The sequence below is a fragment of the Patella vulgata genome, chromosome 2 (assembly GCF_932274485.2).
Source record: "Patella vulgata chromosome 2, xgPatVulg1.2, whole genome shotgun sequence".
Classification (NCBI taxonomy): domain Eukaryota; kingdom Metazoa; phylum Mollusca; class Gastropoda; family Patellidae; genus Patella; species Patella vulgata.
In genome coordinates, this window is record NC_065880.2 from 66493175 (window position 1) to 66517821 (window position 24647).

At 34.7% G+C, this 24647-nt stretch overlaps 1 protein-coding gene and 1 long non-coding RNA gene across 5 annotated transcripts; one reads left to right on the top strand and one right to left on the bottom strand.

Annotated features, from left to right (window-relative positions):
- Positions 1-2439: 2439 nt before the first annotated feature.
- On the bottom strand, positions 2440-15340 carry LOC126811254 (uncharacterized). Its single transcript, XR_007675458.1, has 5 exons — positions 15191-15340; positions 8278-8383; positions 5167-5272; positions 4602-4621; positions 2440-2561 (listed from the first exon to the last, which is right to left on the bottom strand). It is a non-coding gene; the product is annotated as an uncharacterized LOC126811254 (long non-coding RNA).
- A 952-nt stretch (positions 15341-16292) lies between these two features.
- Positions 16293-22770, top strand: LOC126811229 (smad nuclear-interacting protein 1). Of its 4 annotated transcripts, none has more exons than XM_050536804.2 (3): positions 16511-17074; positions 17566-17698; positions 20382-22770. In XM_050536804.2, exon 3 carries the CDS (start codon positions 20574-20576, stop codon positions 21225-21227), a length of 654 nt encoding a protein of 217 aa, XP_050392761.1. In that variant the 5' UTR covers positions 16511-17074; positions 17566-17698; positions 20382-20573; the 3' UTR covers positions 21228-22770. The 4 variants fall into 4 exon arrangements, with proteins under 4 accessions (XP_055954656.1, XP_050392761.1, XP_050392763.1 ...); XM_050536806.2 differs by having other exon boundaries at positions 17566-17655; XM_056098681.1 differs by lacking the exons at positions 16511-17074; positions 17566-17698 and adding an exon at positions 16293-16497.
- The last annotated feature ends 1877 nt before the right edge of the window (positions 22771-24647 follow it).

Here is a 24647-nt window from a genome sequence, read left to right on the forward strand (position 1 = left end):
CATTTAAAGTTAGGCCAATTAAAATTATGTGAAAATTGGGTTCACCATTAACCATGTACTTTTATACGAAGTTGCATATTAAAGGACAATTTTGTTGTCCTCCAACATTGCATACAATGTTGACAGTTTAACACAAAAGGTTATATTTCAATATTGCCTTAATCTATAGACTTTTTGTTATTTATTTATTTTTTTGTTACAAAGTCAGATTTTTTTTTTTATTTCACAAATTAACTAAACACACTAAATGCAATCAAATCTACATATTTATTTTTGATTCAAATGCAAGAGATCTGATTCTTTTAAGAATATTTACTTTCAGACTAATAATATCCAGTAAATAGTAAATTTCATTAGACATTGGTAGCAATAATTATATCAGGTAAGAGTTTACAGCTACATATAATATCCACTTTATCCTCTAGATGAAATAAATCATTTGTCAATAGTCGCAAGTTGTGTGAAGCATCCTACAAGATAAAAATTATAATAATATGGTTAATAATTTTACTGTTAGAAAATAAAAGATACTAATATCTACAAATAATAATATAACCTAAAGATAATATATGTACTTCACAGATCTAGTAAATCAAGGGTTGTTTTACATCAGAGGCAGCGGAACGATTTCCAAACTGGGGGGTCTGACAATAATAATTGAGGGACGTGAGAGCGTATAGTTGGAGGCACCGCAGGCGCCGGAAGCTTCCGGTGTGGGGTTTGGGGCCCGATTAAGGGCCCCAAGAAAATTTTGAAATTTTGATGTGATTTTTTGTATTTTTAAGCAACCCAAAACCCTCCTGCTATCACGAAAGAAAAGCTGACCATGAATCACCACTCATGTTATCCATGACGAGAACAATGCCAGTTATAATTATTATAATTGTAGAATGGGACGAAATAACAATTTTTTTTTTTTTTTTTTTTTTTTGCAAAAAAAGGTGTGTGTGGGCGGGGGGGGGGGGGGGGGGCTGAAGCCCCCGCAGCCCCCCCCCCTGTTCTGCGGCCCCTGTACATGCTATATAATATGTTCTAATAATAATTATAGTCTTCACTCTTCAACCATATCTTACACAATTGTTACCATCACTGACAATAGTAAGGACTCATAATTCGGGATGGGGTAAGCATGAATATTAATTGTTGATTCAATTTTTGATGATAGGTTGTTTCTAAGACTACACCCATAATAATCTACCCTAGACAGACTGCTGATCAATGTGAACACTGTCCACTTCCTTCTTGTGAAAACAGTACTTATTGCTGTCAGCCTCCATTAAAAGCATTACATCATTTTTAAAGATACATTATGTAAGATTTAGATAAAGAGCTGGCAGTTCTTGCTATAATAGTTCACAAGAGCATCGCTACCGCAACAATATATGTCCACATTCCTGATTTGATTGATATGGTTCTTTTTATAATAAAGAGCATGAAATATGAAATGACTGCAATGAGTATAATATGACAAGAGGCAAAGAAGGCCAAATTTACAAGCTAAATATTAACAATAAGTGGGTGTGACACCGCCCCTGCGGGTCGGGAGATGCACCAAAGTAAATAGTTGCTATTCTTACTGTATAAGGAATAAATATGCCAAGTTCCAAGATAATCCATTCATAATTCAAGCCTGTAGACAAAAAACGCAAAAATTGGGGGTGGCTCTGCCCCTGGGGATTGAACATGGACCAATGTAAATAGGTAAAACCCTATAATGGATCATACTGAATTGGATCCAAATATGTTAATAATTGCAACCTGTAGATTATTTACAGACAAAATATTTAAAAAAGTGGGTGTGGCACCACCCATGGGGGATGGATACCATTATCAATTATTAGACATTATTAGAGATTCTCGTTCTCGTCACCCTATCCACATGGCCTTATTGGTGTTTCGGACTAGTTCTAGTTTAGAGGACAAGAAGTTTCTCATTTTGGTGTGTTTAACATCAAAATGAGAAATAGCGCCGCCGAAATTGACACACAGGAGCGACTTTGATTGCAGCTCCAAGTGGGTGGAAAACGTGTTTGCAACACCCCTTTGCGCTCATTAACTCGGGCATTATATTGGCGCCCCCCACCACTCTGCTGCACCTCCACTTTTAAAATCCCACATACGGCCCTGTTTGCTTTTTACCTAAAATAACCTGGTATTTCTGCTATATAGCTAGTTACCGACATCAAAAGTTTTGTATGGCTGTATGTGTTGCACACAAGCTTCACCCATTATACATAGTATATTACAATGTGTGGTCATGTCAGAAGTTGTTTATAACAATGTGGAGGAGTTTAAAATAATTACTGGACACAATGCCAAAGCAATTGTCAGCAATATCATTTTGGTAATATCATTTTGGTGGAAGCTGACATTAAATAAAGCTATCTCACATACAGCAAAGAAATATATATATATATACATAAAATATATGAATCTCACCTGCACAGCTGAGTGTGATTTATTTAGTTGTAATGTTGTACTGTGTAAATTTCTAGCAGCAGCTAAATATGTCTGACTACAGTTATCGACTAGATGTGAATGGAAGTTTAAATTACTGTCGCCTGTAAACATACATGTAAATTCTCAACTAACTAATTAAATAAGCAACTGTCATGGCAGAAAAGGATTCAAACAAGACACTGTTACTTTTCACAGTAAAAGTATCTAGTTTCACCCACTAGCTAACAATATGTGTGCATTGAAGATTTTGCTTGGTGAAATTATGAATGTCTACCACAAAAAATATTTTTATCAAGGCTCTTTTCTTGATTAAATCAAGAAGACAATCAAGGTCAAGCCTTTCATTTTAACAAAACTTTTCATCTTATCAAAGCAGAACTCCTACCAAATTACGAAGAAGTCCATTGAGTCAGTCAGAAGAAGATACTGAAAGATTACTTAAACTTGTCCCCTAAATGTGCTCCTACCCAGTCCCTATGGGGGGAAAGTAACTTCATTTGAACAAATTGCAATAACTGCTATCTTGCACCTACCAAATTTTGAAATCGAGTATGTGGTTTAGGAGAAAACGTCAACAGACAGTCCTATAAGCCAATGGCTTGATGAGTTAATAAGGAGAGTGAATTGAATGAAATGAATGTTCATCCGCTAATTTTTAGGAGGAAGAAACCAGTGCAGATCCATTGAATGGAAAAATTAAACAGTCAAGTGTATTCACTCCTTGAATACTTGGCAAATCTCTATACCATAAAATTAGATGAAATCTGAATTCACAAGCTATTTGTTACATATTTTTAAAATGTCAAATTTGAACATTGTGTTTTATTAAAATCCGATGAAAAATGTAGATTCTAACAGGATCAAAAGCAATCATGGACAGTCGGAGAGATGTACAAGTATAATTACATTTATCAGAAATTTAAGTTCAAGAGTCAGTAACACAGGAGGAACATAAACATAAAATATAGATACATTAACATTTAAATTACCCAAAATCTGAAGTGCTTATTAGCAATATTATATGTACCTTGTGACAGGAATACTGAGTCCTGCCCTTTAAAATGAACTACAAATCCTAATAACAATTTTGTCCTTCTACGCCATAATTACAATAAAGAGGCAACAACAGATTTGCAATTTGAAAATTAATATTATGAACAATCGCACTAAGTTTTGAACAAGTTATTAATTATTTCTGTTCGCTATCCATGAAAATCATGACATGTAAACCTCTGGAAAAAACATTGATTTATGCTTTTGCTTATTTGTTGGGAAAAAAACAAAAAGTACTTAGTTGCTCTTCTCAAATACTTTAAGTTGAAATTTCAAAGTCTGCAAATGTTAAACAAAACAGTGTTCATGCGACTTGAGTGACTATTTATGCATTTTACCATGAAGAGCTAAAAATTAAATCAGTTTTGCCTAAGATGTGAACAGCCGTCATTATATAGCATTTCTAAGATAAAAGGGGAGTTCTGTATATCTCATGCAAAACTCACACCAAAGTTACTACAATTCCATCAAGAATTCATTCTGATTAAAACACAGATCCTATTTTGTTTCGTTTTTTATAGTTTAAAATTCTGTTTTATTTGTCTGTACTACACTAGGATCCGGAAAAGTTGTTATATAACCTACATTCTGGATGGCGTGAGGGATTAACCAATGAAACCACCTGTTATGGCGACTTCTTGCCGGAACTGTGGGTAAACCACTAGAAACATCAATGCTGACTGATTAATCAATTTCTGACCTCATAATTCAAAAGCCGTTCGTAATACCTCTGACGTGACCTTTTACTACAGATCTTCATGTAGTGTAGGCCATCGAAAATATAAAAAAAACAAAACAAAATATAGATCTGTATTTTAATCAGATTGTCAAGAATTATGTTTAGTATGATTATTCCTTTTATTTAAAAGACAGAGCTAAAGAGGGGGCTGACAAGGGTGTTATCATAGATTTTTATGTTAATTCATAATGTAACTTTTCCCAAAATTTTAAGTCGGCTGAACGTTATTGATAAAATATCAGCAGCATAAAACCCAGCATTAGATACAATTATATAGAAAACGTTTTATATTTCTAGACATTACATATCACATCACAATCTATTATTACTACTTGTTAATAATACTTACGTAATTTTCTATGTAATAATCTGAAATGGTAAGAGGTGAAATACATTGTATTCTAATGAACTTATTAAAGAGAGATAACTCATTTTTTCATAGCTCAAATTAGAAACTGGATGTATAAAGCTGACTGTAAACTGTCCTGGTGTAAATAAAAATATATGTCATGCCTGCTTTGTGGAATATATTTAGTAAAGTTTTTGCATCAGGGCATATTTGAAAGTGTAAATAGACAATATACATGAACCACCTGAGAAATATCCATTGCTAAATAAATCTTGGGCAAATTTTTAGTTTAGCTCAATAGCAACAGCTAAAGCATGCTTTCTTCATCACAAAAGCTCTGTCCATCCAAATAGATTTTATTATATAAAATTTGATATAATAGTAAAGATGGCAACAGTTTAACACAGAACCAGTCTTGATGATACCAGCAAAAAACCAAATCTTCTACCATTTAGTAAGAAGTAAGAACCCTGCCAAAATTATATGGTGGAGTGACACAGAAGACAACCGCAAAAGCTGTTTGAAATTTATATTTATATGCTCAAAAATGTTTGATGAAACTTACGTGTCATATTTTGGTTTACTGGCTTTAGCTTCAGCAGCTCTAGATGTCATCAAAGTTGGGATATCAGTTGCTGTGTCACTAGATAAACTTATACTCCTCTGTGCAACTAAATACAAATACATATATCATGATAGGTTGTCAGGCATTGGGTTATTTTAAGTTTTAGGTTGAGCAAAGTTGAGTTGAGTTGATTTGGCAGAGACAGTGTTGAATTTTTCAACATATATAGACGTAAGACTTACACACAAATCTTTAATACTTCTTTTAAACTGAGTTTCTCACCCTCTGCTTAACTAGGACATTAACTCATGCATTAACTTACGCATGCCTATAAAACAAGACATACAGAATTAAGATATTGGTAGTATAAACAACTCGTTAATATGGAGTTAACAGATTGTTATCTTTAAAGAAGGCGTTGGGCTTTGTTATCTGTTTAACGATGGCATTAGTCGGCTGCCAGTCTAAGTTTTTTTTTTATACAATTCAATTCTATAGAACATCCTAGAGGGTTGAAAAGGGGTGGAGGGCTATCCCATTTTCTATAGGATGAGATAAAGGCCCCAAGTATTCTACAGTTTTTGTAGTGTAAATCCTATAATATTTCCTACAAATTTATGCTAAAATTTCTACAAGAACATACTACAGTATTCAATAGATTATTTTTATAGTGTTTCTGTAGTAAATTCTACAGTTATCTTTTTGTCATTAATCCAGTTTTGTGAACAGACTGCACATTTGTCCCACTTTCTTCAGGTTTGTGTTAATACCAATTTCTAAAGGAAAATACTAAAGTATTCTATAGATTTTTTTTATAGTGTTTCTGTAGTAAATTCTACAAGTTTTGTGAACAGACTGCACAGTTGTCCCACTTTCTTCAGTTTCTTGTTAATACCAACTTCTATGAAGTTTTTATACACACTGAATTTAAAATTTTAAAATTCAGCCAAAGACCAAACATCTTCTCTTGGATTAACTTATTCAGTCTGTTCGCTAACATTCTGTTGCCATTCCAGCAACAGAAATTTAACGGACCGTTAATAAACAACAGGTTAGCAAGATAACAATCCATTAGAGTATACAGATCGTTAAAATAACTGTGTTTTGAGCAACTGGCCCATGTTACTATTTTGGGGGAATTATCTATTTTTATTGCTCAGATACGATTCCATTCATAAATAACCAATCATTTTATCCGGCAGATAACACCAGACAAGGGTTTTTGAGTTAAGCAATTGTGTTGTGGTGGTACTCTGGTGTTATATCAAGGAACTGAAACCAAATCAACACCAACTAAACTTATTCACAATTTCCAGAATTGTTAAATGCTGCAAAATATAAAAACAATACATTCATCTAATGAGCATTCTACTTTAATTATTGTGTTTCCAATTCTTGACCAATGTAAATGCTCATTGCTACTTGTCAAGGGATAAATATTGAATGAAACTATACACCAAGTTTTACTAATGACAATTCTCACACAAAATTTTTGTGTTCCGAAATCTCGACCTATTAAAGTGCTTATCACTCTACTTAACCTAAGCAAAATATGCCTACGATGGACATTCCAAATCTTAAAATAGTCAGCACATAAAATTTTGTAGGCCCTATAGGTCTGCCAAAATTCATGCAATTTCAGCACATATCCACTGGACTATTAGGGTTTGCTAATAGTAAGTTAGATGCATTTATTAGTCATACTCATTTATAGGCTAGTCATTTCTACTGTCATAGACACAAGCTTTATGGTTATCCAAATATTGTTTTGGGTGAGGCTTTGTTGATTCATGAAGACAAAGAGTATATAACACTGGCCTCTTGAAAAATCACAAGAATATTCAAATGGACAATAACTCCATCATTAATTAATATAAATGGTTGAAACCGACTTCTATATGTCATGAACATTGTGTATAAATTTCATGTCAATTAGATGATAATGGTAGCAACTAGAGTGTCCACAATTCTTTGGACAGACAGTGGTGGTGACAATAACAACCACGCTTAAATGTGGGCGTAGGAAAAATGTCTGAATATGTTTACAGTGTTGATTAATGATCTAAAAATTTTCCGCATTTTGTGACGAAAATTGCCAGGGGCAACTGAATATGCATTTTTCTATTTTGTTTTATGCCCATGCAAATAAGTAACAAAAGCAACCAAAACATAAAATGAAACACATCAAGTATTTAAACATGCATTATGCAAGAGCAAAATCTGCTTATTACAAGTCTTTCTTTAGGCCTGAAATGTTATCTAAATTATCAATTAGACATTAATTAACTTATCCAGACCATAATGAACTCTCGATGTCAAGGCTAGTCTTCGATGTTGGCTGGATTAGATTCCTATATGCCGCTAAACGGCCATTGATAATTAAATCAAAACAGTGGATAATCGAGACTATGCTGTTTATATTAATGATTTTAGTAATGATGACCGAGACTATGCGAAAATTTCACCTGCTTCGTTCTCGGATCATAGTGGATCAATTTGACTGAAATTTTCAGCAAATTACCCTTACACTATCTAGTTTTTAACTATTATAGCTAGAATTGCCATCTCTTTATCTTATCTCCCATAATGTATCTTTAATAAAGATGCATTATGTAATAGCTAAATCTACATGTACCTATTGTAGGTCTTTAAATGTTATATCAACTATTATTTAGACATTCATTAACATGACAAGCCCATAATATACTCTCTAGACCATCGGATGGCAGATATTTAGTTCGATTAGAATGCCCGCGAGTATAAAAAAAAATAACGATAAACAGCATAATTGAGATTTAGTCTTGTTTGTCCAGTATCGTTGCTACTATAATAAAGAATCTACGCTTTATCATTTAACACTCATAACTTCACTCAGAATAAAGTAATTTGAATGAAATTTTCAATATATTTATTTTTCATTATTTATTTTTTAACTATTATAGCAAAAACAACCAGCTCTTTATCCAAATCTTACATAATGCATCTTTAAACAAACTGATAAGAATAAGAATGTAAATTAAACATTGATGAGTTTTGGGGGATTTCCCTTATTAACTGTGGCTATTACTGGTAATGAAAGCTTGTATACATGTATTAAGAAGACATGTGTACCTATTATAGGTGGTAAATCAGCATTCCTACGACCAGCTGTATCTATTTCTTCTTCTGATTCAGATGCTTCTCCTGATACAACTATTCCTGTAGCTAATGTCTTAGGCTGAAATAAACAAGAATATAGACTTTATGTAACTAGCACATTACAACTAATAGGATGGTCACATCTGAGATCATTTGCCAACTGAAAAGAAAGAAATATATCATCAAAACATTATTTTGGTCATTGGGAAACAATATAGTACTGTATAGGCTTATTGTACTGCTTTTATTATTATATGCTCCTGACAGGAATTGAAACTTTTTGCTCTTAAGCAAGCAATCCGGAGTCATGGGGTCATGAGAGGACAAACTCTATTGGTATTCAACATTCCATGACCTTGCATTCCAGACTTATCCCCCTTTTCCAAAAACCATTATGAATGCATTAAAGGCTATAGTTTTAATGGATTTTGTTCAAATTTGGTGTGGCAGAACAGTAGGATGTTAAACCCCATTTCATTTCATTTCAAATTTGGTGCGAGGCATTGGGGTTATTAGACTAATTAGAGGTCAAATACTATTGTTATTAAAACTTCTGTGACCTTCCGATCCAGAGTTACATCTTTCTCTTTTCTAAAAAGCTTGTGCATACGATAGAGGCTATTTGGATTTTATACCAGTGTGTTGTTTTGCTCAACTACAACAAATGTAAAGATAGGTTGCCAGGCAACGAAACATACGCCCACAACAGCTAAATCGTCCGGGCAGTCAACAAGAGTTGTTGCATTTTTTTACTTTTTTCGGTAATGAAACATTTATAATACACTAAAATCTGATTAAGAGCAACAACTCATGAAGTAATTATCAGAAAACCATTAGAATTTGTTTGTTTTTATAAAGTTCTGCCCCATGCTAACGTTTTGTATACAAAACTTTTCATATCATGGATTTAGCTGTTCAAGACATAAAAATTCATTGAAAATCAATATACTTGTTTGTCTCAAGATCTTAAACTCTGTGTATCAATCTGATGTCAATCGGATGATAACTTTAGCCTTTAAAGCGTCACAAAGTGATCAAGGGCCATAACTTTGGCAGTAATTATCGGAAATCATTGAAAATCAATAGGCTTCTTTGTCTCATGACCTTAAACACTGTGTATAAATTTAAAGTTAATCGGATATTAACTTTGGCCTTTAGAGAGTCCACAAGATTTTTTGAAGTGATCAAGGGCCATAACTCTGGCAGTAATTATCGGAAATCATTGAAAATCAATAGGATTCTTCGTCTCATGACCTTAAACACAGTGTATAAATTTAAAGTCAATCGGATATTAACTTTGGCCTATAGAGCATCTACAAGATTTTTCAAAGTGATCAAGGGACATAACTCTGGCAGTAATTATCGGAAATCGCTGAAAATCAATAGGCTTCTTCGTCTCATGACCTTAAACACTGTGTATAAATTTAAAGTCAATCGGATATTAACTTTGGCCTTTAGAGCGTCCACAAGATTTTTTGAAGTGATCAAGGGCCATAACTCTGGCAATAATTATCGGAAATTGCTGAAAATCAATAGGCTTCTTCGTCTCATGACCTTAAACACTGTGTATAAATTTTAGGTCAATCGAATATTAACTTTGGCCTCTTGAGCGTCCACAAGATTTTTCAAAGTGATCAAGGGCCATAACTCTGGCAATAATTATCGGAAATCGCTGAAAATCAATAGGATTTTTCGTCTCAAGACCTTAAACACTGTGTATAAATTTAAAGTCAATCAGATATTAACTTTGGCCACAATTGCTTGTGGACGGCGGACGGACGGACGGGGGCGACGACAATATACGACCACATTTCAATGTGGGTGTATAAAAATTGTAGAAGAGACCTATGTTGACATTACAAAATTGCAGCTATCATATCTAAAACGTCATAATATTGGACTGGTAGGCCTATGCATGTATGTAGGTTGGTTTAAAAATATTATTATAGTAGTCCTGTCTCCCAGGTGACTTGAAGATTACGGAATGAAATACCAGCGGTTGCCAGGCAAGATACGCCCACATTTTGCAAGAGATGGATAGAGAACAAGCTAAAAACAAAAGTGATTTTTCGTACAATCAGGGGCCATAATTCAGAAAGTTATGATCTGAAATGTGCAAATATCAAAAGGGAATGAGATCTTTGGGATATAAAGATATATTTTAAGTTTTATCAAAATTGGATAAAAATTGTGACCTCAACCATCGTATTACATACTTTTACATAATTTGCGTACAAAGAGCAGCCATTTTGTTGGGCAGTTTCATTACGATTTTCTCGAAATTCAAATTCAACCTTCATTATGGTGGAATGGGGATATATTTAAATGGTTTTTAAAATCAAATGTAAAAATTGTGACCTCTAGAGAATCCACAAGCTAAAAAACACGATTTTTCGTACAATCAGGGGACAAAATCCAGGAAGTTACGGTCTGATATGCGCAAATAGCGAAAGGAACATATATTTTAAGTTTTATCAAAATCTGATAATAACTGTGACTTCTAGAGTGTCCACAACTTTGGTATTACATATACTCTTCAAAAAAAAGTAGGGGATATTCAGAAACAATACAAAACTGCGGAAATGCACTGCTGTTTTTATTAGAGGTAACCAGTGTATGTTAATAACAGGCCAATTGCCTACACATGAACATAAACAGTTCATATGGGTGGCTTATCTGATGGCCCCAGCGTGCATGCAAATGGGCTGCATGTAGCCGATTTCTAATCGTTTGGAGTGTAAATTGAATTCCTGTAACTTGGTACAAGGTTACAGAAAGCTGATTGGACATTTGTCCTCGATTTCGCATGACCTGTGTACGAATGTATCGATCCTGGACTTGTGTAGTGGCTTTTGGATGACCTGAACGAGGTCTATCATCAGCATTGTGTGTTTGTTGGTACCGGTTCCTCGGTCTGCTGATCACATACTGTGACACATTAAGCATGTTGGCTACTGCTCACTGTGTAGAACCCATTTGAAGCATGCCAATAGCATGTAGGTGTTCATCATGTTGAAGACGTCTCATTGTAAATTAAACGCAACACACTAAAGCAAAAATACGCTAAACAGTAAATCTTATGCAAGAACCGATAGGAAAGCAAACATGGATAGGATAAACCAGCACGCGACAGTTTTCATCAACCCTTCCTTGAAGTGTCAAATTTGACAATAAACCTCTCCCACGTGTATGGCGCTATTGCGTGTCCCGCGTGCAGCTCAGTGGTTCTGTTGGGACGATAAGTTCTTCATCTGTGAACATACTCTCAAAGCATGTCAAGTGTCCATGACTATTTATCATATCCCAACCTGCATAGGTATTTGCATTTCAATATACCCAACTTTTTTTGAAGAGTATACTTTTACACAATTTGTGTACAAGGAGCGGCCATTTTGTCTGGCAGTTTCGGTCAGATTTTTACGAAATTCATACTTAACCTTCATTGATGTGTAACGGTGATATATTTAAACGCTTTTTTAAAATTGAATACAAATTGTGATTTCAAGTGGGACCACAAGCTAAAAACGTGATTTCATACAAAAAAGGGTCATAATTCCGGAAGTTACGATCCGATATGCACGAGGGGGGGGGGCGTTTTGTCTGCCAGTTTTGTTCCAATTTTCACAAAATTTGAAGTCAACCATCATTAGGCTGTAACGGTTATATACTCACTCGTTTTTTTAAATCAAATAAAAATTGTGACCTCTAGAGGCACCACAAGCTAAAAAGACAATTTTTCGTATAATCAAGGGCCATAATTAAGGAAGTTACGATCCGATATGCGAGAATATCAAAAGGAACAAAGCTCTTTGGGTTATTAACATGTATTTCAAGTTTCATCAAAATCAGATCAAAATTGTGACCTCTCGTGGGTCCAGAACCTTGATATACCTTATGTTTACACTATTTGCGTACAAGGGGCGGCCATTTTGTCAGACAGTTTTGGTCCTATATTTAAGAAATTCGAACTCAACCATTATTACGTTGTAACGGTGATATATACCAACGGTTTTTCAAATAGGATAATGATTGTGACCTCTAGAGGGACCACAAGCTAAAAACGCAATTTTTTGTACAATCAGGGACCAAAATTCAGGAAGTTACAATCCGATATGCGCGAGTATCAAGGGGAATCAACATCTTTGGGTTATAAACATGCATTTCAAATTTCAACAAAATTGGATGAAAATTGTGACCTCTAGAGTGTCCACAAGCTAAAAATGTGATTTTTCGTACAATCAAGGACCATAATCCATACATCGAAAGGAACAGAGATCTTTGGGAGATAGACCTATATTTTAAGTTTGGTCAAAATTGGATAAAAATTGTGACCTGTAGAATGTTCACAAACAAATTATGGACGGACGGATTTCCGGACTACAGGTGGCGATGGCATAATACGTCCACATGAAAATGTGGGCGTATAAAAATGGGGTTTAACATGCTACTTTCCTGCACCAACTGGACTAATGAAATTGGACATCTGCCATACAGTGTGCTATGAAAATTTTGGCCAAACAGCGTCACTACTAGTGATGGTCCGATATGGCTACTCCCAGTTTCACCGATATCAGATATTGACAGCGAAATATATCGTCCGATACAGATACAATTACCGATAGTGGTGGATATAAAACTATTACATTAAAATACCTCGAATGTCATGATAATCTATGTAGTTACATGTCATTGTTAGTCGGAAAACGCCTGGTACTATTTTACCTCAGGAATCAAACAGGAACGGAATGGGGTTTTTTTAAAAAAGAAATAATTGGGTCACATCTTCTCCGCAGTCAAATATACACACCATCTATTGTGTACTAAAATTATTTGCTGTATGAATAATAATTAAAGTCAAGATTATCAGTTATTAAATGTTGACTACGATATAATTCCCAAACTTGGGCGGCACATATTATATGTATGTCACAATGGTTCATGCGATAATGATACAACATCAAAGCGATAGCTTCCTGTCTGTCAACAGTGGCAATCACATGATATTCTCCCGCCATTCCCCCTCTTCCATCCTTCATTTGAATCACGCATACACCAGTACCGTAGTGAGTTGGATAAAGTGAAGAAAAAAAATGCTGCGGAGTAGTAAGTCTTGGACCTATTTCACATTGAGCGACAGTGACCAAAGCAGGACCATTGTTTATTTCATAGTTTATAAATTTTAAATAAAAAACAAAAGCATAAATAGGTATTATTTTTCGAGTTTGTGATCTCTTATTTCTGGTATAAGTCCACTGCATGATGACGTATGATAACAGCATGCGTTCTCTAATTCTATCTTTTAGATGGCTGATTGTCGGCCAATTACCAATGTTGAAACCTATTATCGGACCATCACTAGACATTCTAATCTTATTTCGAATTCCAACTTCCAAGGGGTAAACCTGACCTCAGCGATGAGACACTGTTCCTTGTCTTGCCCTCCACCCTGCGCCACATACAAGGGAAATAGTTTAAATACATGCCGGAAAACCAGAGGAACTTTAAACTTGACCAAGTGACGAATACCTCTATATAGTGTAGCACGATTTTTCCCAAATCCAGCATTATTTTAACTCATGATAATTTATTTCGCATTTTTGACACAAAATGCTACGAATTTAAATCAAAAGTGACAATTTGGCGTAAAGAACGGTATTATCATATTACGAAATATCGATATAAATTTATTATGATATGAGTTGAAATAATTGTGAATTCGGGTGGATTTAGATTATTATTTAAAGGAGCTAAATCGCTAATATTTGGGACCTACAAATTGACACAAATGGGTCGCAATGTATATAAATCAAAAGTGACAATTTGGCGTAAAGAACGGTATTATCATATTACGAAATATCGATATAAATTTATTATGATATGAGTTGAAATAATTGTGAATTCGGGTGGATTTAGATTATTATTTAAAGGAGCTAAATCGCTAATATTTGGGACCTACAAATTGACACAAATGGGTCGCAATGTATATAACAATGTAATATGAATGTAAATAAACTGATTTACATTCAATCGTTTCCGTTTTTACTCTAATTTCAAGGCAGTTATGTTCGGCGAAATACGCCAGAAGTCTCAATCCAATGGCAATCTCTATTGTCTGGTTATTTTAGCCTACACCGATAGTATTTATTGCGCATGTTCTCCAGATAACAATATGGGGTCACGGTTTGACATGACTTGTGGAACATGTTTAACCTCGTTCTTCGAGTCGCTTGCTACAAATTGCGCTGAAACGCATTATCGTACACAATTTGGTACCAATCGTAAAATGTTTATTTTGTCTTAAATATTAGATATCAGAAGCCTATCTTTTCCCGGTAAGATCACAACTCCAATGTTGATTAAAATTGACAAATAATTCGTGTTTTCATTGTCGAAGGTTTTGAATGATATTGAGTTGTAGACTTTACTCCTTAGCTACTTTAAAGCGCTAATTTCATATTTTCTAAGAAAGTGAAAACATAATTATTTCTATGTCTTTTGCTCAATAGGTTGTCAACTCACTATTATACGATCATATGTATTATTCTCCCACTTAAAAATCCTCTGACCCCGGAAATAATAACACAATATCCTCCCTTGTTTTTTCTATTTCCCCCCATGGAATAGCTATCTTCAAACGTTTGAACTTGAAGTTGAAAATGATATTTTTGTCAATTTCTCAAATGGCAATAGTGAATTATAGGATTAATAGGATTATTCTTTAACAAGGTAGGACTGTTTATAGATAGTAAGATACCATCTATTTTAAGGCTTTATTTTAATAAATTTTAAAAATATAACTTATTAAAATTAAAAATATGAAATTGCAACTTTAATATTAGGCCTAATTATGGGCCTACTAAACAATGAAAACATAATAAAGCCTCACTGTTTCCTCGTCAGATTCTGATGCTTCTCCTTGTACCACTGTTTTGTACTCTTCACCTAGACGATTACTCATAATTTATTAAATAAAAGCGATAAAAAAAACCCAATAAAACAAATAATACCGTAATTGCTTTCCTGCAAATTTAAAATGCTTGAGTCTTGTGAGTTGATGGTAAATGAATTATGAAGAAAGAAAATGTTATTCGGATATCGCCAAAATAATATTTTTTTTTTAACGTTTAATGATTTTTAAAAGAATAGGAAATGAGTCTTATTCAAGTTATTGCGGTATTTAGAGACGAGTGTCATCGGTAATTGAAATAATTCCGGCCTGCTATCTGAGACTAAAAGAGGAGTAACAATTTGCAACAAATATAACTTATTAAAATTAAAAATATGAAATTGCAACTTTAATATTAGGCCTAATTATGGGCCTACTAAAAAAACTAAACAATGAAAACATAATAAAGCCTCACTGTTTCCTCGTCAGATTCTGATGCTTCTCCTTGTACCACTGTTTTGTACTCTTCACCTAGACGATTACTCATAATTTATTAAATAAAAGCGATAAAAAAAACCCAATAAAACAAATAATACCGTAATCCTTTTTATTTTTGTTATGGGTTACGCCCCTTTTTTCATAAATGTTGAAATATATAATAAAGTGAAACGAAACCATTTTCTACTTTTATTTAAATAAGCTTAACATCGTAGACAATCAGTAATCAATGATTATATAAGAAACATATGAATATCAACTTCACAAGAATCTACTATAATTTATAAATTAAGACATGCGTTCTGGGTGTACATTAAAAAACATCGTGAAAGAATTTTGTTAATTGGTTGGAGATATTTCGTCACATATCGCTAATCGTTGATTCGGGATTGAGTTGGTACGGTATCTATTTCTGTGATGATAAAAAAGGAAAGACACATATTTTAAATTAAATTCCTTTTCATGAACGACATAATATTATGTTCATTAATTCTTGGTACAATATCTTAATACGCAAAATGTCACTTTATCGACCTGGTTTACGAAAGAACTTTTACATTGATCTGTGGTGGACGAATTATCCTCTTAAGAAAACAATATCCGGTTTACTAAAAATAGTTTTAAATAGGCCTACTCATTTCATTGAATCAATTTATTTTTTTTTATTTGTTAATAGAATTCTGTTCTGTTTTCGCCTAATGCCTCGCCGAAGAGATCGCCGTTCCCCGAGCTACGAAAGAGATAAACATCGAGAAAAACATCGAAGTCGACGTACAAGGTCGCCTAGTCCACAGGAAAATAACCATAGTGTCCATAGTGTAAGAAAGTTGTAATTACGATTTTTGACTTGATTGATATGATGATGATATTCTTGGAGTTGGATCTAACATAGTCATAGGCTAACCTTGTCTACTGTCTGCGCCGCCATAAAAAAATAACCTGATTTTTTCCCGTATGGACAAGTTTTTATAAACTTATCTATTTGTTTGAAATCACCTCCGGTTAAAAATCCGTTACTTTAGAGTTAGGATTTGCTGAGATAAACTAAACACATTTATAAACCATGCTTGCTTGAATCATTAGAACGTACAGGAGACGCATGTTTAGACCGTCCTTGCTTTCCTGCAAATTTAAAATGCTTGAGTCTTGTGAGTTGATGGTAAATGAATTATGAAGAAAGAAAATGTTATTCGGATATCGCCAAAATAATATTTTTTTTTTTAACGTTTAATGATTTTTAAAAGAATAGGAAATTAGTCTTATTCAAGTTATTGCGGTATTTAGAGACGAGTGTCATCGGTAATTGAAATAATTCCGGCCTGCTATCTGAGACTAAAAGAGGAGTAACAATTTGCAACAAAGATGACTTCGCTTTGGGAGTTTCATGTAAGTTTTCCGCCTTTATTATTTTATTTGCAGACTGTTATCACAATTTTGTAGCTAGTTCTTGTTCACACGATTGCAGTTTGTACTTACATCCTCAAAAATACCCTATAAACCTATGACGGTGATGTCTAGCCAAAGATTGTAGTGGTTACTATGTATACTGTTCTGACGTGTTGTCAACAAAAATGTCAATTTTGGCATAATGATTAGGCCTATATTTCAGCTGTTATTTTCGACTCCCTCATTGTATTTCAAGCGATTTCTTGTGACTAAGGACTTATTAGGTAGATTATGCTAGTCAGACTTTGATCAAAGTGTGATTTAAAAAGAATTCCATGTGATTAAGTAAAAATTGGTGAGTGAAGCTAGCCTACCGAAAAAAGAAAACAAATTTGTACATATTGTCACTGCCTAGGTACGAATATAATTGGATACCTGAAAACGGTTTTAATGAATTTATGACTGACTTTCTACTGTTTTATGTTTTTCAGAAATGTGTTTTCATAAAAGATGATGTTTGAAAATGGTGTGATAGTCATGTGTGCAGAATTTCTTGAAGATATTTGCCAATAAAGATTTGAGTTGAGGAAGATCATTGAGCACAAAAATAAAACAAAGTACACTGTAATAATTATTCGCAGTAATTCGCCGTGATAATTTAGAGGGGGTTTATTGTCCATTCAACCACACTTTTCGACCAATCTAATTTGTGCTACAATATATATACTGCTTGATGTTAAAGAACTAATTAACCTCTTTTAATCTACTAATCTAACTAACTCAAGATTATCCATAAAAAAATCTTCAACATTAAATATTCAATTCTTTCACTGCAATCAATATTAATGTTAACTTACACTTAAAATATCGGCTCCTGATTCAATGAATATTTTAAAATCGGTAAGCGACATCGTTTTCTCTATAATAAATATAATCTTGAGTCTTGTGTGTCATTTATATTAGTGAACGGCGCAAATCATATCAAACCAGTCCATGTAGAAGTGAAATGTCAAACCATACTCCTAATGGGAGAAAGAGAAATGGGGTTTAATGTCCACTCGACACAAACTAGGTCATTTCAGGACTAACATGGTTCAATTTTATTTCCACAATTTGCTTGCGCGTAGGGGTCTTTAGCAGTGGGAGGAAACCGGAGGGCCCAGAGAAAACCCACAAGGCTGTTGTGCAGGAAGAGGTTTTCTATAGGAGGTTGAATTTTTGCCAAAGTCAGTTTATCATCTAACATTTTTCACAAATACAATGTAGGCTTTACAAAATCAGAGATAGCATGTTAGTAAGAGTAAGACAAGAGTTATTCAAACTAATTTTAAAAGCATTTGGTGAGCTTAAATGTGGAAATAGGGTCTGATCTGATTATTTCAAATGTGGATTGCTTAGTTCCATACCAGTCTGTGAATTTAAATTTGGTAAAGTTGAGTCTGGTTTCCATACTATAACTATATAAGTAATTTAAAGGTCACCGGAAAAGCATCAATTTTTTTTTAAAAAATGCAAGTAATAATGTCAACATATCCTTTCCATAAGTATAACCCGAACCCGAATGTCAATATTACCTGCAAAAGGTAAATTTCAACATAAGTAATTTCCGCCGTTCTCCGTTGGTAGTCGTAACATTCCGTCCCTAAGCAATCCGTGACGTCATTTTAGTCCTTCTGCACATAGAAATATAGACTAGAATATGAGCAGAAGGACTAAAATGACGTCACAGATACGGAAAGTTACGACTACCCACGAAGAATGTCGGAAATTACTAATGTTGAAATTTACCTGTTGCAGGTAATATTGACATTCGGGTTCGTGTTATACTTATGGAAAGGATATGTTGACATAATTACTTGCTTTATTTGAAAAAGTTATGAACCTTTTCCGGTGACCTTTTAAGTCCATTTTCTGCCAGTGTTAATTAGACATAAATTATGCAAGAGATAAATCTGCCCATTGTGGGTCTTTCTTTAGACTTGAAATGTTATGTAAACTATTAATTAGACATTTATTAAAGATACTTTCCTGCATACAAACTGTGTGATTTGATGATATATTTGGACTAAAAACACATTCAAACTAATTAATCTATCAAAAATTTGCTTCAAATCCCTCTCAAAATTATGTCTTTGCTGGCGCAATCTGATTAAAACACAGATCCTATTTCGTTTCGTTATTATAGTTCAAAATTTCGTTTTACTTGTCTCTACTACACTAGGATCTGGAAGAGTTGTTATCATTGACGTGTTCTGAATGATGTGAGGGATTAGCCAATGAAACAGTCTGTGACAGTGACTTCTTGGCTTTTTAATGCACGGAACTGTGGGTAAACCACTAGAAACATCAACACTGATTGATTAATCAATGTCTGAGGTCATAGGGTCAAAAGCTGCTCGTTTGACCTCTTGACGTGAACTCCCACTATAACTTGTCAGATTCTCAGGTAGTGTAGGCAATCGAAAGTGTAAAAAAACGTAACGAAATATAGATCTGTATTTTAATCAGATTGGGCTGGGCGATACTCCAAGATCAGTTGTTAGACGCGATGTCTGTCACCTTTCATTACTCACTTTCCATTTACCATACATATTGAGGCCTAAAAAAATTCTTAATTATTTTCTGTGAACTTATTTCATTGCAGTCTTTTGTACGTTGACACCCCTCAGTGATCCCAAAAATGCCAAAGCATTTGATCAAGAAATAACAACTGCTCCCTCAGTCAAGTTAGCACACAATAAGCTGGCAGACAACAGTCGGGTTGCCAGTTAGTGACACCCTGACATTTATGCCCAGTGCTTGCCCCATTGGACTTTTTTGGGTAATCCAGTATTTTTCTAGTAAGATTGGGTGTCTATACTTTCCATATATACCACATTTGCCATACTTTTATTTAAAATAATCACCTGATAAATACAGTGTATCTTTAACATGACAGGACCATAATCAACTCTCGATGCCATCAGATATCTCCAATATTAAGTAGATTAGAAAGGTTTAGCCATATTTTGATTTAATTTAAAATGGACAACCCAAGCTTAGCTTCGAACAATTAGTACAGTGGCTCCAATTACTGTACACATCTTGTCAAACCTTCAAAGGCTAATATCTTCGCTCGCAACAGAGCATTGTCTATTTTTGAACTATTATAGCAAGAATGGCCAACTCTGTGTCTAAATCTTACATTATGTATTTTTAATGTAAGCTTATTGATTGGGCAGAAGATTTTTCTTGCTTCTTTAATTTTAACGGTTCACAGTTCTGTGAAATTTCTGATAATATTAATAATAAACTTTTGTACTTACAGGCCTCAGAAAGAGGAAACAAACATAAAGCAAGACATTCTCGTAGTAGAAGTTCATCCATTGACAGAGAACATAGCTCACATAGAAAACTAAACAAACACAATGATTCTGGTAAACACAGAGATAGAAGTCATAGAGATGATGAAGAGCAACAGTATGATCCTCATAAAAGAATTAAACAGGAAGCAGTTGATATGACACAACAGAGACGTGATCGTAGACAAAATGATGAAAGACGAAATAGAGCTCGCCGACAGAGAGAAGCGGAAGGTGTGGATACGAATTTTGGTCGACCTGATCAAAATGCACAGGATCCTAACTCTCAACAAGTACCTGAAGATAAAGCTAAACCAGACTTTAAACTGTCGGGTAAATTAACAGAAGATACAAATACATTTCGGGGTGTTGTTGTTAACTATAATGAACCTCCAGAGGCTCGTAAACCTAAAAAGAAGTGGCGATTATATCCTTTTAAAGGAGACACAGAGTTACCTGTGTTACATATTCATAGACAAAGTGCATATTTAGTAGGGCGTGATAGAAGAGTAGCCGATATTCCTGTAGATCATCCATCTTGTTCTAAACAACATGCAGCACTTCAGTTCCGATTGGTTGAATATAAACGCCAAGAGGACGGCTCTAAAGGAAGAAAGGTAAAGCCATATGTTATTGATTTGAACTCTGCCAATGGCACTTATGTAAACAATCAAAAAATTGATGGACAGAGGTATGTAGAATTATTTGAGAAAGATGTGGTTAAATTCGGTTATAGTTCGAGAGAATATGTTATATTACATGATAAAGTTGATACATCTGAGTTACAAGATGAAGAAGAAGAGGATGATTGATGTGTGATGTGTAAATTGTTTAAACAATCATATATCATAATATCATCTGACCAGTGGTCGTATTCTCGTACATTTAATGTAAAAATCTGTGTACATACTTTTTAGTACAGTCTAATTTGTGAGACCACATTACATGTTTAGTAGGCCTATCTGTAGGCTACACTATTAGGGGTGATGATTTTCCGTGATCGCGGAAAAAACGCGGAAATCGCGGAATTGTCCACTCAAAACGGAATTTGAAATCTCACACGGAAAAAGACGGAAAAGCCGATATTTGCTGATACTTAACACAAACTCAAAATAATTTTGCAGTTATCAAAGTATTTCATCTTTTTATTCATAAAAATCGGAAATATTGAATGATATCGCGTGGTTTTGTTACTGTCTATTTTAGTATTTCGCTACTTTCATTTCATCATTTCATTTAGGAATCATAATTTTAATCGAAACGAAAACCCGTCTTTCATGTATCCCATTATAAAATTACTCTGTAGTTTAACTTGAATTAAACATTGTAATGTATATATATGTCTTAAAAAAAACTTCTGTCACTTCATAAAAGTAAAAATCGTTTCATTTACTTCTTATTTTACTGCCGGGCTCGTGACTCGTGTTTATCCGCATTAACCACGTGACATCAGAAATATACCGTAGCCTTGTGAATCCAGCCCTTATTCTCGAAGAAACGGTAGTAACTACGAAGATGTCTGGATAAATCGCGACTACACCTAGCAGCTGAGAAAAATGGCTTCGTCTGCTAAAAAGATGAAACGAGCTCACAAGATGTAATTTTCTGTTATTTAATTCGGGAAACAGGTTTAAAGAATAACTAGTCATTGAACATTACAAGTCATTCACAATTCAACATTTGTTATCATTGGTTTAAAATGATCCGTTTTGTAATAAAAGGCATTTTAAGATGTTTTATTCATTTATTCATAAAATAACATTTTATCTCGAAAAAACGGAATATGGTCAGCTCTGAAACGGAAAATAACGGAATTAAAAATACTTTAAACGGAATTTGCTATTTTCTGAAACGGAAAATCATCACCCCTACACTATATATACATTCTAGACACCATCCTTATCCGTAGCCAAAATCAAGTATAGATATTGTAATAATTTATTGTACTGAACTGTCCACACCATCATCTGTCTTGCAATGTTATGTGGAAATGTATATACTGTTTGTTCATTCTTTCAGGATGCCACATGGCACACAATCATAATCATTCATTCATGTATGAAGATAATTATCGAATTACCATTCCATTAAGAATTTTAGTCATAGGAATTATACATTTATGTTGAAGTGCTGTGTAGCCCAGGATGTCTTATTGGTTAAAGGATATTAGGGGCTCCTAATTAGTCTAAATGTGTACAATTTATATACATTGTTTAATCTGATATGAAGGAATCATGAACTGGATTTTCATAAATCCTAACCCTGTACTGTTTTGTAAATAAATATATGTAAAATTAAAACCAGTTTTATATGATAATCTGGGTAAAATAAAAAATTTCACCACTCTGCTACAAATGTTGCCAGACTACAGATTTCTTCGTTTCAATGCCCATGGACTTTTAGAGTTGATAAATGTATTTAATAGAGTTATATTTAATTCAAGTTAATATATTTGACGGGTAGTTTTTGAAAAGTGGTGGGGGGTACTCTTGATGGAAAGATTGACAAGCGCCGAAAATCAGTAGGGTTTGTCAGATTTAAAAAGATAGCCACGTAACGCATGGAATACACCCACACAGCAGCTTTGTCTCAACTGCAGCTTATCTGAGTGGAAAACTTGGATATTGAGCAAATTTAATAAGTATCTACGATCCTTGAAGAAATCTATTCTCTAGGGTTCATCCTCTTCTGACCCCATTGCTTCCAACTAAATCCAGTGGCTGCCAGGCAAGATACGCCCACATTTTGCAAGAGATGGATAGAGAACAAGCTAGTGACTTTTTTGTATAATCAAGGGACATAATTCAGGAAGTTACGATGCCATATGTGCGAATATCGAAAGGAATCATGATGGTTGGGTTATAAACATGTATTTCAAGTTTCATCAAAATTGTGACTATTCGAGGGTCCACAACCTTGATATACCATATATTTACATTATTTGCATACGAGGGGCTGCCATTTTGTCCGGCTGTTTTGGTCCCATTTACACGAAATTCGAATTCAGCCGTCATTAGGGTGTAACGGTGATATATTCAAACGTTTTCTTTTAAAATCGGAGAAAAATTGAGACCTCTAGAAGGACCACAAGCTAAAAACGCGATTTTTCGTACAATCAAGGGACACAATTCAGGAAGTTACGATCCCATATGTGCGAATATCGAAAGGAATCATGATCGTTGGGTTATAAACATGTATTTCAAGTTTCATCAAAATCAGATCAAAATTGTGGCCTCTTAAGGGGCCACAGCCTCGATATACCATATGTTTACACTATTTGCGTACCAGTGGCGGCGATTTTGTCCGGCGGTTTAGAAGCTGTTCACAGATGGTGCTCTCACCACGGCCTCCGGGAGGTCATTCCATATGTAAACCACTCTCTGAGAGAATGTTCCGCTGCGAACGTCTAGCCTACAGCGATGTTTGTTGATCTTAAGACTGTTCCCCCTTGTTGCGCGGTCACTAGTGATCTCAAATTTAGGTCGATCTGAAACGTAGATCCCATGGATATACTTGTACAGGTCGATCATACCGCCTCTGTTTCTGCGATGCTCCAGAGTGGATAGTTTCAGAGTCGCCAGTCTCTCAGCGTATGGTTTGTCTCCCAGCTTGGTTGCTCGTCGTTGTACGTCTTCCACATCACTACAGAGGGTTTTGTGGTGCGGCTGCCACACCGTATTCTAGGATCGGGCACACAAGGCTCTTGTACAGTTGTACAAAGGGGTCGTTGCTGAGAATGTCAAAGGTGCGTCGAATAATGCCAACAACTCTATTGGCTTTTGCTGTACTTTTTGCTACGTGTTCTTTAAAGGATAGCTTGTTGTCGACATAAATGCCAGATCTTTTTCATGCTCGTGTTCCCCCAACGTTATTGTGCCCAGTGTTCCATCTTGCATGGTGTATACTGCGTCGGATCTTTTACTGCCGAGTTTCAGGATGCTGCACTTATGCGGATGGAAGCGGAGTAGCCAATCCTGCGACCACTGCTGGAGCTTGTCGAGGTCAGCTTGCAAGGTAGTCGTGGCTCCTGGGATGTCACTGCGGGTGAATAACTTTGTGTCATCTGCAAACAGTTTCACTTCATTGGCGCAGATGTTTGGCAGGTCGTTGATGTAGATGACAAATATCATTGGTCCAACGACACTTCCTTGTGGAATCCCGCTCGTCACTGGTGCTGGTTGTGATTCTGCTCCATTCACCACTACACTCTGCTGCCTATTCGTCAAGAATGC

Excerpts from the sequence above, each read along its gene's own strand:
- LOC126811229 (XM_056098681.1), top strand. The coding sequence starts at position 16,387 with ATGCCTCGCCGAAGAGATCGCCGTTCCCCGAGCTACGAAAGAGATAAA. Across the intron at positions 16,498-20,381 it reads CACAGGAAAATAACCATAGT|GCCTCAGAAAGAGGAAACAA; the intron begins GTCCATAGTGTA and ends TTGTACTTACAG.